Here is a 15,022-nt window from a genome sequence, read left to right as displayed (position 1 = left end):
CACTTCAGGGTTATAGCTTACAGTTGCATGCTCTCAGTAGACTTCCTTTTTATAGTGGTTGCACACCTTTAACTGAATACTAGTACTGCATTTATCTTTATATTGTTGTAGTACAGTGATGTTCTGCAGGTTAGCTTGGTATAAAAAACAGAGCAGGGAAGTTTGGCAGTTCTGTCTTTAGTCACAAGTACATCTTCCTCATGGTTGTTTTAAAATATTTATTACGCATTTCATATATTTTAAAATAATTAAGATAGTACATCCCAGGAATCATAAGACAATAGTAGGCATGATTACATCATCAAAATCTGTTGCAGTCCTGAAAAGAAAAAAGGTAGCATCACAGAGAAGCTAAAAATACTTCTCTCTACTGAGGTCCTTTTATGCTGACAAAAATATATAGTAATAATTGTAGGAACATCTGTTTTCTTATGAAAGTCAAAGCAAATTTTCTGAAAGGCTTCTCTATTTGAAATTAACAAAACTCTTGCTGTATTGTAAGACGTTGGAAAATCAAATAGATCACAAAAAATCATATACAGTCAAATTATGCAAAATATTTAATATTTTAATGTTTAAGTATCACTGTAAGAGATGAGTTACAATTGGAATTAAAAGATGAAATGTTGACCTCAGCTGTGTTCAATAAGGAAAGGAGAGGTGTACGAACATGGGCAGAGAACACTGTGTGTATATACCCACAGATATGTATTATAATGGAAGCAAGAGTATTGCCTCCAAATTGAATAGTACATTATGCTCATGGATAGCACCATCAAAATTAAATAGTCTTGGAAGACAGCCTTTTATTTTGAAAAAGAAGGCTATTCTCCAATAGGAGTAAAAGTATTGAAGACATTCACCAGTGACTTATATTTTAATATTTTGCATATATATTAGTTCAGAAGCTCTGTGTTAAGCTGTGCTGTTAAGCACCTAGTTTGAGACTGACTTCATTTGGTTTCATTACTCCATGTGTAACTTTCACTTGACCTCTTGATTTTGACTGTGGATGCTGGGAGAGCTGTCTGCATTCTTCTAGGGAAAATTATTACTATCTTTTACTTATTGCTCATAGTTGTGCAATTGAGTTACTTTCAGATCATAGTTACAGACCAAGATTATAATAAAACTTAACTTGGAAATGGATACAGAGCAAGGTCTGGGAAAAGGTATCAAAATGTACTGCTTTCCTTTCAAGTTATAAATGCATGTGGAAAATAGTACATCAATATGCACACACACTGAAATGACAACACATCCACATGTCAGATGCCTGTACTATGCTCTGCTATGCTTGCAAAGAGTTTCCAAAGCCATCCAAAAGATTGCATGCCCCTTCACTTCATGTCGTGTGAAAATTTGCACACGCCCTCACTTCACATGAAGCTTCAAAGCTTGTAGTTCAAACTGACACCATCTTTGACTACTAACAACGTGATACGGCAGCAAAAGCATTAATTTCTCCCAGAAATAGGGGGATGCTGTTATATTTTTTCTATTTCTAAGAAATTATATTTTTTATATAATAATAAAATTGTTCCACTTTGAATTTCACAAAGTAATGCAAAACTGGAAAGTAAAAGGCCATTCAAAGACACAATTTACTATCTAGAAATGTAGTTTACAAAGACATTAGTGATACAAGCATCCTAATATGCAGTATGTACACAAGACAAAATACATGTGAGGAAAGACAGACATAAGAGAGTGAGTTGTAGGAGAGAATTAGCAGGGGAATAGAACAGCTTTTGTGTGACTGCTCAGTTTTATGTAAGTTTCAAACTGAGTTTTGCAGAGTCCCGTTGTCCGTATCAAATTGGCCACCCACACAAATGTTTGTTTCCTGCCTGCCACCTCCTACAACACACAATAGCAGATGGACAGGCCATATCCTCAGCTGCAGTAAACCAATCTAGTTTTGCCAGTCTTAGGGGAATTATGTCAATTTGCACAGCTGAGGATCTGTCATAGTAAATAATTTCCTAGTAATGCTTAACTGTAAGTAATAACTCCATCAGACAGTAGAAGTCAGTTCCCAAAAGGGGAGGAAGGAGAGCAAACAGACCTGTGTTAGTACAGCAGTGCTTGAGGCAATTTAGCATACAGTTAAACAGGACTGAAGTGGCCCAGATTAAAAGCACAATTCACTGAGGTAGTAACAAAACACTGCCAAACATACTTGGTATGTGGACACTTGCGGACCTCATTAAATTTTGACACATTTCTACCAGCATCAGTGACAGGGAAGGTGAAAGCAGGGGAGCTAGAAACAGCATAAGGCACTCCTTAAGCACCAGACTATACTGAAAAGCCCATCAGCTGGCAGGAGACCAGTGTGCCCTGCTTGTAAAGGGCTTGGAAAACAGAGCCTAAGGGCTCCTGGCTTGCTTATGTTTGAAGGGGTGTATGAGACATGAGACAGTGAGACGCAGGTAAGGTAGAGGTTTGTGCCTTCTTTGTAAGAAAATGTGTCAAAAAAAACCCAAGCCCATTTAAATCCAGTGATCACAGAACAGTCTGAGTTGGAAGGGACCCAGAAGAATAACGAAGTTCAGCTATGGAGTGAATGGCCCATACAGGGATCAAACCCACAATCCTGGCATTATTTGCACCATCTTCTAACCAACTGAGCTAATCTCAGGATCCTCCTAAGAAAAAAAAATAGCATCATTCTGAAAGTATTCTGAAACACCTGGATGAGTATTCCAAAAATATATGTATATTCTTCCTCAGAGAATAAGTTTTCCTGATACTAACATTTAAATTCATCAATGTGGTGACTGACTGTGCAGCAGCAACCAGGAAAGAAATCTGCACTTAATATTGATGGCAGCATTCAGTTTTCTCCATGTGGACAAAATACTTGTCAGTTTTGTGTTTTCAGTATATGGGAAAGATGCCAGTGGTTAAATCTGTATGATGAATAGAGCAAAACTGAGTAGACTTCTTCAGCAGAGGAGGAAAATCCTTTCCATTTATTTATATTTCTGTACTGTTTAAATGGGACCAGGTGGTCCATAACTTTTCTGGCCACCTGGTCTGGACAGTACTCATGTGAATAAGCTTTCTTCTTTTTTGAGTCATGCATCCTTATGCTTCTTCTGGAACACTTTCCATGTTACGTAAAGGAGCTTACAGTATAATTAACCCGCTAAAAAAATGCTCCTGTTTTCAATGGAGAGTTGAACGCATTTTCTATCTATAAAATTGTTACAGCATGCTTTTTCCCTTGGGAAGAAAAAATAAATCTATGAAGTATATCCAGTAACTATAAAAGCCCAGTATTTTTCTCTCTTCCCTCCCATTATGCAGTTGCTGGGTTGGCAGATAATATGCAATGCTTTATGTTATTTTACTATGTAATACATTGGTCGAATTATGTTCTTGTGTATATCCAAATATGGTAGTTTGGAGCTCAGAGTCTTTGCAAGCAGCTGGCAAAGGGAATTTGCAGTACCACAGACAATACAGAATTCTTATACACCATCTATATGTGTCTTTCCTGGGTATGGCGTGACAGTCACCCATCCCTCATGTCTCACACTGTCATGTTTGAAAGGGTTTTATTTAAATCTGAGAAGAGAATAGTTGTAGTATTAGTATAAGTGTTGTGACATCACTGATAAATCCCAGCGGAGACTGGGAATTAACTACTGTGGCAGTTATTCTTCACCTTCTTCAAGAAACAGTTTCACTTCCAGCATATACACTGTGAAAATGTTTAAGAGGTAGCAGACATTTGCGGGAGATAGGGGTCTGAGGCAGAACTGAGGAGCCAGAAGTAAAACCGAGGCCTGTTGCAGTCTGACACCTTTGCATGTCTGGTAGCCGGAAACTTTTCTGTGGAGAAATTTGCTGGAAGAATTGTGCTGCCATATATGTGACAATAAAACTGAGCATATTAACATTCTCTTTTGAAAAATAATGTTCTCCGAAATACAGTGAACAGAATTGTCATTCATGTACTCATGGGGAAAAAGTATGTATCATGTGGTACTTTCTCATTTCATGGCTGTCATTTTGCTCATGCAAATAAGTATACTTAGGAACAATTAGAGCAATTCTGCCTAAATTCCCTTACAGCAATACATAATTTGCTGTAGGACTAGAAATTTCTGGATACTTGTGCGAAGTCCAAAACTGCTGACCCAATTGTTAGTAAATAGGAAACAGCTTGGATAGAAATATTCATGAGCACACGATTGCAGTATTTGATCAGAAAGCTGTTGGGGACAAAATGAGATGATGCCTAATGCTGTAGAGAAATACCCATTCACTGAATTCAGCAACAAAAGGCTTCAGTTTGCCAAGGAATGTAATGGGGTCTTTCTTCTGTTGCAATATTTAAAAGAAGGAAGGCCTGAACTTCACTGGTGTAATGCAGTCATACAGACAAGTAATTAAAATATATCTTAAAAGCAAGTTTTGTACTGTGTTTTTCAAATAACTGGTTTATTCCATTGCTTAATGCATCCTTACTAGATGAATGAGAAGTAATTTTCATTAAGTGAGCTGAAGCAGAGTTGGAGGTCAGTAGGTAGTATGTCCTAATATTGCTCTTAACGCAACTTAGGGAGTTAACTGGGTGTCACACAGCATTCTCTATGGCATTGAAAAGATTGCTGCATATTTTCAGCTGAGTGCACTCCCAAGTCAAATTCCCCTTGGTGTGCACTGCTGGTATATTACATTGATAAAAATGACCTGATGAATGTTTGATTTAATGAATGTTGCTTCAACCCCTGCTGCCAGTCTGCCTATATTCCTATATGATGAAATTTTTTAAAATAGTTTATGTATCTGCTCTTGGTTCTAGTTGCTGTGTCTCTGAGGAATCAGAAAGTCATCATTCCCCAGGTTCCTGACATCGATGCTGTGTCTGTGGCAGAGACCATCTCAGTGCCAGAGCTTAGACAGTTTACACTGTGCTTTGAAGCAACCAAGGGCAACAGTGATGACAACGATGACTGGAAGGTTTTCTCCTACACTGATGCATTGTTGAGAGAGGTCTTCAGTTTTGGGAAGACCACAAAAGGCCATTTTCTGTCTATCTCAGGCACACAGTGTATCCTTAAGAATGCATTGCCCCGAAATGCAGAGTTTTTCACAGGAACCTTTCAACAGCTCTGTGTTGTATGGGACAGCTTGTCGGGCTCTATAGGTATATATGCCAAAAGCACCTATCATGTGGTGGACTGTCCAGAGGTCTTTGACAAAGTTATCCCTGGAAATGGGAGGCTGGTGCTGGGCTCTAGCAGCAATGAAGTGAGCTCTCTAAATGGGGACATTTACAACTTCCGCCTCTGGAATTTCACCATGAATGCGCAAACACTGGCCAACCTCAGCTGCGATGTGAAAGGAAACATTGTAGACTGGGAAAATGAATTCTGGAGTATTCCAACTTCAGCGCTGAAAGCAGAAAACAATTTGAGTTGCGGTGAGTATGCCTTGCCAAAACTTTTTTGCTTTTTCTCCCCCCCCCCACTCTTCTGTATTGTGCTGAACATACCACATACCAAGATGGAAAAAAATGAGAACACTCCCATGGAAGAAAAACAGCAAGGTATTACCTTTATTACAGTTTAGCCTGACTCTTACTATACAGAGGCTTTGAAAGGGTATGGAGTTGATTCCTTAAAGGAAAGGAACAAGCCTCCTAAGTGTATTAAGTTGCTGCTGGAAAAGATCTGCAGATCAAAAATTTCCTAAACACTCTTATTGGCTCATACAAAAGGGGGATAATGGCAAGTACCTACTAGCCTCAAATAAGATTACTGTGGTCTCTGGAGAAGAAAATATATATTAGCTAATTAATTACCAAATGTTTTGGTACCTGCCCTTTGGCCCTTTGATTAGCCAGAGGAGCCCATATGTTGTATATGCAGAGCCAGCAAAAGCAATGACAAAAGCATAGGTGACAGGAAACTAGAATAAAATATTAAATTGAAAGAGGTGTACAGGAAGGAAGAGTTTGAGATCAAAATCATAATATTTTTTCTTCATAATGACATATTATTCGTCCTTTTTTTTTAACTGGTACTTACTGAAGGCGTTTTTTCCTGTAGATTACTCCAGAAGATAAATTTCAATACATTTACCAACCTATTCTTATTTTATGGCTCAGACACTTGATTTACATAAATGTCCTGGAGTATTTTTTTGTGTATTTGACAGAGCATCTGTCAGCATTCTGAGAATCCTTAGATGAGAAGAGAAGCTGCCATCACTAAGGCATTCTATTTTGTATCTAATAGTTCTTGAAGGATTAAGGTGGCTAAAAAAGTTGCTTTGCTACTTTATTGTACTCTTATCAAAGTATTGTATATTCATTCACAGCTTAGAACTACTGAGAAAGATCTCAACATGCCTCTGCTAAAAAAACATTAAGCAACACCTGTATGAAACCACAAACACCTCAGTACCTTCACCTTTCTACCAGAACAAAGAAAAGGCTGATCTGACCACAAGTGATGAACAAAAACATTTTTTCTAGACAAAAAAGTTGTTTCTATTTCATCAGTATAAACTGATATGGTAGAGAATAACTTCCCAAAAAATCGCTGGGACACCAAATCTTGCGCTGTTACACCATGATGTCTACCATAACACTTTTACCAAGCAACCTATCTCTGTAAAAGCTACAATCTCATTTAATTTTGACTGGAGTAGGAGTCTTGTTCTTCTTTCTGCTAAAGAATGTACAATCCTAAGTTATAAATATAATAACACAGCTGTGATATTATAGATAGAATTTTTTTCATTCCACAAGTTTATTCCCTGGGATGTGAGTTATCAGTAGTTTTCCTGCAGCAGAACATTGTTTAAGAAAAAATATGTTAGTGTTCCTACTTCAGGCTCAGTATCTATTCAAGTAATTTAAAATATATCTACATATAAATGTTGTTGTCTCTAAATAAGCCTATGAGGAAACTGACTCACTAGCCAGTCTTTTTATTTCCTTGACATGAAATCATCCTCTGTGATCTAGGCTTTTCTGAGCCATAATATTCCTAAAAGAAAATTCTGGGTGCAGTGCCATTTCAGAGATGGTTACTAATCCCAGAGATTAAATTGTTAGAATTGTCTTCCCTTCCTCCTCTCAAGTAAAAGCCTTCTTTGTAAAATCAGCCTTCAACAGGAGAGTTGATGAGTCAGGCTATCAACCATGAATAAACCACTGACACTGGGGAGCTGACTCTGATTAGGCTTCATTTAACAGCAGTGAAAGGATTTATGCAGAAAATAGTTTTTCACACAGCTCCAATAATGCTTCACCAGGAAGTGGCCTGTAACTTTAAAAAAAAGCAAACCAAGCATTTAGCAGTGATCTCAACATATCTTTGCCTGAACAGTGCTTACATTTTCAAGGGGTATTATTTTTATGGTTTTTCAGACAAAGCTTTTACAAGTAGATTTATGAGGCATAAAACACCAGCAAATTGTTTCAGATAATCATTTCATGGTTTTACTTTTTGTTAGTTTATTCTTTAGACTAATGTTTCCACAGCTGCACAGTTGTGGTGGGATGTTTGCATAAGACTTGACAGAATTCTGTTTTTATTGCCATACCTTTGTGCAGATTGCATGTAAAGGTATGCATTCACAGCCTAGGTATCCAGACTTATTTTAAAACAAGTAACCTAGGTAATGATAGAAATATGGCTATTGCCCACCAGTTCAGAGTTCAGTGCAGGCAAATTTAGGAGCATTTAATCAATTTCTGATTCTGATTCTGAAGCCTCCACTGGCTACAGCTATGGCAGAATATGATCTACTCATTTTAAGGGTAACAAGGCCACATATCAGTCCATGCCTGCAATTGTTTTGGTTTTTTTTCTCATGTGCATTTAATGAGTTCTTCATTCCCAAGTCCAAAGGAATCCTTAATTTCACTCTCAGATTTAACTCAGTGTGGGATGTGTCTGCCTTATAGGCAGCTGGCCAATGATTCGGGCTAAGATAATTGCCCTCAGTGCTGTTTATGAATAGTGGAATCAAAAGGCTATTCCACAGGTCAATGCTTTTCATCCTGGAAGAGATGTCTCAGTGAAGTCAAAGTTATTTTGCTGTAGGAGTGTCTGTTCCTCTCCACTGACTATAACCTCTAGCATAACAAGCAGATATTGATGTCTGAGTTTTAGACATCTGATGGGAAATGTATCACACACAATGTGTCTGTAACATAGGTTCATGGGGTCACAAGTCCTGTCAGCAAACCTGCTCCAGAATGGGCTCCTGTCTTCATTGGTCCACAGCTACTGCCAGGAGTCTTCTCCAGTGCCAGTTTTCCATGGGGTAACAGCCTCCTTCAGGCATCCACCAGTTATAGCATGTGGTCCTCCACAGGCTGCAGGTGGATCTCTGCTCCACCATGGACCTCCATGGGCTGCAGAGGCACAGCTGCCTCACCATGATCTGCACCACGGGCTACAGGGGAATCTGAGCTCAGGCACCTGGAGCACCTCCTGCCCCTCCTTCCTCACTGGCCTTGGTGTCTGTGGAATTTTGCTCTCACACATTCTCGCTCCTCTCTTGGCTGCAATTGCTGCTGTGCAGTAACTTTCCCCCCTTTTAAAATCCATTATCCCAGAGACACTACCATTGCTGCTTACAGGCTCAGCCTTGGCCAACATATCCATCTTGGAGCTGGCTGGCATTGGCTCCTTTGGACATAGGGAAAGCTTCTGTGAGAGGCTTCTTAGAGAACTACTCCTGTAACCCCCTTGCTGCCAAACACTTGCCATGTAAACTCAATGCAGTAGTCTTCTGACTTAAATGTTTTGTAAATTTGGATTTTATTTTTTTTTTTTTAGTTTCACCAAATAAAATCACAATCTTGTTTTAAATATTCAGTGAAGAAAATATGAACATCCACAGTATTTCCAGCCGAGTCTCAGGTCATCTTTTGATGTTACACAACAGGGATGAAACAGAGTAGTTTAGATATTGACTGTTTAATATTAATGAATTTTTTTTGGGAGAAAAAGCCCACCTCATGCAGGGGATAGTACACTCACTTAGAACATCCTTCCTGGAGTTCATAAGAAGTGTACCAAGAAAGTGAATTTGCCTCTATCTCTTAAAATCAGTGAAATTTAATATTTGTTGAGGATCATTTAATATTTGTTGTTTTAATTACGCCCTATATTTGTTGACAATACAGGTAGAGGTATCTGTGTCATGATACAATTTCTGTGTCAAAGCTCCATGCTTCATTTGTTCTTGCATCACAGGAAATATTTTCTTAGCTATCTTTACAAGCTGATGGGTGGTGGCTACTTAATTTTACGGACGGATAGTGTGTCTCATGAGAAAACCTCATTGAGTCAATATGATTCTGAAGTGGTAAAGCAAAACAAAAAAGGGCAAAGCTCCTAGTGGGTTCACATCTTGCCAGAGCTCTATGGTCCCATTATGTTCAACACAGTGTGCAAAGGCAGCTGTACCTTCAGCTGAACCTCTGGGATACATGAAGTGTAATTAATGCAGTTGCACCAATTCTTCTTCTGTAGCCATTCTTACGTGCCTTGGTTTTGTCTCCAGATCATCAAAGTGTAATGCCTGTTGTTATGAATAATTCTGTAGAGGTACAGACTTATAACATTATCTGTTTATAAGTCATGCATACCAGCATATTAATCACACCCTTGCCCTGGGCAGAGAAGCAAGTTTAATCACCTTTTATCTGGTTGGTGTCTGTCCCAGGCAGATTACTCACAAGCGTGTGCTGGGTAGCCAGTGCTGCAGCAGCAGAGCGTGGTCACTCCTCCAAGGCACATGTTGTTATGAAAAATCACATAAATCCCGTGGCCACACTGACCCCTTTGCTTAAACCCAGTTTACAGAGTACACAGAAGCTGAATTCCTGTAATGTGATGTTATTTAGTGAAAGCTAAGAAAACCACAGGAGGATACGTAAGTGACTCTAACTTGCAAGTCAGCAGGGTTTTCAAGGATCCCCAAGCTGCAACAGAAACTGAAAACTTTTAAGTCTTATAGGCAAATGGCAGTGTCAGTTTTGCCCCGAGAGAAATTAGAAAGAGGAATGTGTCACTGTGCAATATAATGTGTTTTAGGCCCAGTAACTAACCCTTTCTAAATTATTTGATTTCTCCTTTTAAAGGCTCATATCTAATTCCCTCTTCTTCAATTGAACCAACCAGTTGTGCAAACCTCGGAAGCCTTTGCCAAGGTAAGAAACCCAGATCCTTCTCACAGGTTCATCTTTGGGAAATCTTTATTTGCCTCAGGGTTTTATTCCATTTCTTTTTTATTATCATTTATAAAAGGGTGAGCAGCAATAAAAAATAGCAAGAAAAGGAATTCTTTAGTCTCATCAAGCATGTGGGTGTCCTGTTCGTACAATATGTGGAAAAAATGTGAGCACTCCCTTGATAATAAATTTTCCAAATAGTCTCAGTTATATCAAAGCTGAATTAGCTGACTACCTTTATTTCTTTGTCCACCTCTTTTCTTCCTGTACATTTTCACAGTAAAATATTAACCAGTATAAGTAGTAAGTAAATATGTAAAAAAAAAAAAAAAAAAAAAGAGCAGATGTAAATAAAGAAGCTAGCTTTTATCCAGGTTTTTTTTCAGTAAGATATTTTGAGGCTAGGTACTTTGAGATTAGCAGGTATAAAATAAGTACCATCAAACTTCAAAATTCAGCAGCTTTTAGAGAAAGAAACACATGCTATGGCACTTAGTGATGGATTAATAATGTAAAAATCACCACATATAAAAATTCATTAAGTGTTTTTAAAAGTCAGTTCAGTTGAATGCAAGGAATGGGTGAACCCTACAGATTTCCATGTCACATGAATCAATAGGCATGCAAGGATGGTTAATTGGTACTGTTCTGCTCACATGCTGAAGTTCCATAAAAAGTGCTTGATGAGCAACATTAACCTGTTTCCACAATGCCTTCCTTCATGAACCCAGGCCTTCCAACGTGTTGGCATGCTATGTTAAACTTTAATTACAGCAGCAACTGCAGCAAAAATATCTAGCTTTGTAACCTCTTTCTACATGAATGGTGGAAGAAGGAGTGAATAAAATATAAGAGGAAAAGAAGAAGTCTCAAAACTATTTCAAAACAAATATTTTCAAGTAAATTTGATTTAGTTTAAAAATAAAAGGTAAAATGCACTCTACTTGGAAAGGCAATAAGAGATCTATGTCAGTTTTCAGTATGCTTTTCCCAGATGTTCATGAGGTAAATTTAGTTCAAGTTTTTGGAGCATATTGTACTAGTCTCCATGGGGAAAGTGAAATGCCATTAATGTCCATAATCAGATTTTAAACAGTAATTTTCAGACATGATATTCAGAAAGCAGAGTATGATCTAAATACTGCTCCTCAAATAGTTTGGGTAAATGATGCATCCACAATTATTCAATGTCAGTCTTTTTATATGTAAGGGGTATCACTGTATAAATATATCACTGTCAATTCTTTTGGAAGATCTCTGAGTGTTTTCCTCCCTTAAAATGGCATGGTATGGAAGGGAGAAAATGTCTTTCATGACATCAGATAATATGGCTGCAGAAATGGACACACTTTCAGCTGAACGAGCATGCTTTTCTGAAAACCTCATCCTTTGTCCCAGCTTTATTAACTTGTCTGGTAGATATTGCCTCTGATAAAAGATGCTGCCTTTAAAACTTGCCTTCTTAACTTCTTAGACCATCAATAAAGACTATGAGTATTTTCATGAAGGTAATACTCTTTCTTTAAAAAAGTATTTGGTAGTGTCCCTTGTTTCAGCTTGTCACTTTGGAATAAGATGCCAAATCAGCTTTGTCCCACTCATCACCATCATAATTATTGTCATAATAATGAAAATTATAAAAATATGTCTATTTGTCTATTTCTCTCAATGCCACAGGCTTTGTCTAAACTTAGAGGCCAGTTTGAATTCCTTTGTTTGTTGGGTGTTGTGCAATTACAACAGTAAAATTGTTTGTGGATGCCAGGTTATGTCAGCTATGTCTGATGAAAGAACTGATTTTTCCATTATGCTTAGTAAATATTTTTGTTCATTAGATGCCTTCTTTAGCAGCATTGGCTGCTAAGACCCAATATGTAAGAAACCTTGTAAATTATTCCTCAGACAATATTGCTCTGAAGTTTCATGGAAGAGCTTTTTTTCTATTTCTAGGTGTCATTTTATATGCTCACTTTCCCAGTTAGAATCTGTTTGTTCCAATGCCCAACTTTTTCTTCTCTTTCCCTAATTTTCTTGTCTCAGTGAAACCTGAGCATGAACCTGCTCCCTAAGCTGTGACAGGTTTGTGACTTTTGAATTCAAAAGGTTAGATAAATCAACCTAGCAAAACATAAAAAATGTGATTTCTTGCCCAAAATATAACTGCTTAACCTTCCTAGGTTGATTCTTGGTCAAAATCTTCCAAAGCCATGTAACACAGGGAGATTTTACCATATCAACCTTCAGATTTTAAATAAGGGTTTTCAAGAAAAAATCTGTCCGTGAATGGATTTGCATTCTCTGGGAGTTACTGAACAAAACTAAATTATTTTCCAAACCATTATTTGAAAATTCAGTGGCATGATTTTTGAATTCTTCTGGCACATATGCCCTCCCAGTCCATCATGGGGGAAATTTTCAGGTTTGGCTCCTCCTTCTAATTTTGAAAAGCATTCAGCTGGTTCTCCAGGATTTTGTGGAGTGACTCCTGTTGGTGTTAATGGGAACAGTACAGCTGAGTTTCTTCATAAAGCTTTCAAAATAGATATTTTACTTCACTATTCCAAGCCTGATCTCAATTCTCTTCTTTGTTTTGAGTTCAGTCGAGTTAAGTGAATCCTTGCATGAGTGCTTTAGTTTCTCATTTGTTTGTCATATTCAGTATTTAAGGAGAGGCAAAGATTCTTTTCACAAGCAACATACTAAGTGCGCTCATCTTAGAACTTACCCATTTTCTGGTCTTCACACAACCAAGGCTCTCATGAGAGGATTTTGAGTTTATGAAAAGAGTGCAGGACTGTGCAAAATTTGCACTGGCAAAATTCCCACTGAAGTCAGTGCAAGTGAGAATTGCAGGATTGGGTCCTCAGTTCATATCTATTCATCACTTTGTACAGAAAAAAATAATGTGTTTTTTTAACATTTGCGGCATTGTGTGTAGATGGTATCATTTTACATTGTCATGCATAGTTCCCATTTTGTCTTACCTTATTAACATTCATATTTCATTCAAGTTCACCTCTTTCTCATCTTTATTACCAGCTACTGTAAATGCTACTACTCCTACACCACCCACTGTCACCACTAACATGCCCGATACTAATAGAAACGATAAGCCAAACAATGGTAAGAAATCCTGTGTTACATTTTTCCTTGTACTGTGTCTAAAGCAAATTTGTTGTATTTTAAGGTGTGTTTTTCCTACCATCATAATGTCAAAGGTCATGTCTCAGTTCTGATCTCATTTACACTGAATAAGTCAGGATTAGCTCTCTGGACCATGTCAGAATGGTGTAACTGAGAACAGAACCAAACTCAGTGTTTATTTGTTTCATGTTTGCCTGGCTCTTCTGTGAAAGGGATTAACTTTGTGTCACCCATTGTATTTAAGGTGTGTGTAACCCATTGAATTGCAAAGAAAAAGGGAAGGGAGAGGGATGCTTAGAAAGGGTCTGAAAAGAACCCTGCTGTTGAAGGATTTCAAGGCTGCAGATCGTCAGACGTTGTGTAGCTCCCACTTGTACAGCCAGAGTGGTAGTAGGCTTGGATTGCCTGTTCCTCACTAGTTCCTCGCCATTCCTCAGGCACAGGAGCCAAGTGGAACCATTCCTATGGAGCAAAGCCACTTCCACTGAGTCAACAGAAATCTTTCCACTGACTTAAAGAAGAGCTGGATCAGACTTTACTAGGGAAAATGTTGACAGTATCAGATATAGTTTACTTTTCATTTAGAAAGATTAAGGGAAAAAATAAGGTAGTAAAGAACCTATTATTAGCACAGGAATATAGCCAGGATTTCTTTTGAGGCTTTCTCAAATTCTGTGATATCACTGTCTCCTAATGACTGAGCATCATTTTGTGAAGTGCTGCTAAAATATTTATTAGATTGTTAAAGTTGGTTGTTAAACACAGAGATAGATTTTGCCAATTTTCATCATAGGCTTAAATGTATACATTTTTTTTAAGATTTATTTTTTCAGTGTACTGCACAGAAATAAATTAGAATCTGGGTGGGGTTTGTGGTTTGGTTTTTGGTTTCTTTTTTTTTTTTTTTTTGGTTGGGTGTTTTTTTTCCCCAGTTCATCATTTTTTACTGTAGGATTTTAAACTCTTGGAGCATTTTTTCTCTTGGCAGATATTTCTTGTACATTGGCAATCAGGCAGTACAGTGCATAATGTGAAAGAATTTATCTGAATCCAGACTGTTTGGTTTTAATAAGCTGTAGAAGTAAGAAGAAAATATTTAAAATTTCTTCCAAGTAGTGTTTGCTTCTTTTTTGTGGAGCCACTCAAAAATGTTCACCATGAGCAGTTAACTCTGGTTTTTTTTTTTTTTTTTTTGATGGCAGAATGAACTTAATCTTATTAATATTAGTATGAATAAAAAAGGGACAATTGAAGTCCTTTCTCTAGCTTTGAAAGTCCCAAGAAAAGGTAGAAACACTATGAAAATAAGCCAAGTTCACTTAGGTTAGAAGCAAATTAAACTTTCACTCAGCTAAAAGGCATCATTTTCCACTCTTGGTAAGTTGATTTTTAGACCAAGAACAGAGAGTTAAGTTACATATATTTTCTTGAATCCATTAACTATGTGGCTTGCTACACACAGACCTGCAGGAATTCAGACTTCCTGCTACAGTTATCTTCAGAATGAAGAGACATTCACCTGAATTTTCTCATTCACGACCACAGAGGCAGCAAGAATCTAAGATAGAAGGGATCAAAACAATAGGAATTATCTCAACCCCAATTATTTGGCCAGTGAAACAAAGGCCTCTGCATTTCAATAAAAATTCAGCTGATGATAAC

General features: G+C 37.6%; 1 protein-coding gene across 7 annotated transcripts in view; it reads left to right on the top strand.

The window, feature by feature from the left end:
• ADGRG6 (adhesion G protein-coupled receptor G6) overlaps positions 1 to 15,022 on the top strand; it is a 109,639-nt gene that overhangs the window by 42,636 nt on the left and 51,981 nt on the right. For all 7 annotated transcript variants that reach the window (XM_085575290.1, XM_085575287.1, XM_085575292.1 and 4 more), the window contains 3 exons: positions 4,820 to 5,440; positions 10,127 to 10,195; positions 13,256 to 13,339. In XM_085575290.1, the coding sequence (XP_085431416.1) occupies positions 4,820 to 5,440; positions 10,127 to 10,195; positions 13,256 to 13,339 (774 nt within the window). The remainder of the gene's footprint in view (positions 1 to 4,819; positions 5,441 to 10,126; positions 10,196 to 13,255; positions 13,340 to 15,022) is intronic.

The sequence above is a fragment of the Lonchura striata genome, chromosome 3 (assembly GCF_050655825.1).
Source record: "Lonchura striata isolate lonStrDom1 chromosome 3, ASM5065582v1, whole genome shotgun sequence".
Classification (NCBI taxonomy): Eukaryota; Metazoa; Chordata; class Aves; order Passeriformes; family Estrildidae; genus Lonchura; species Lonchura striata.
Note: the sequence above shows the minus strand (reverse complement) of the source record. Positions and strands in the feature narration are given on the sequence as shown.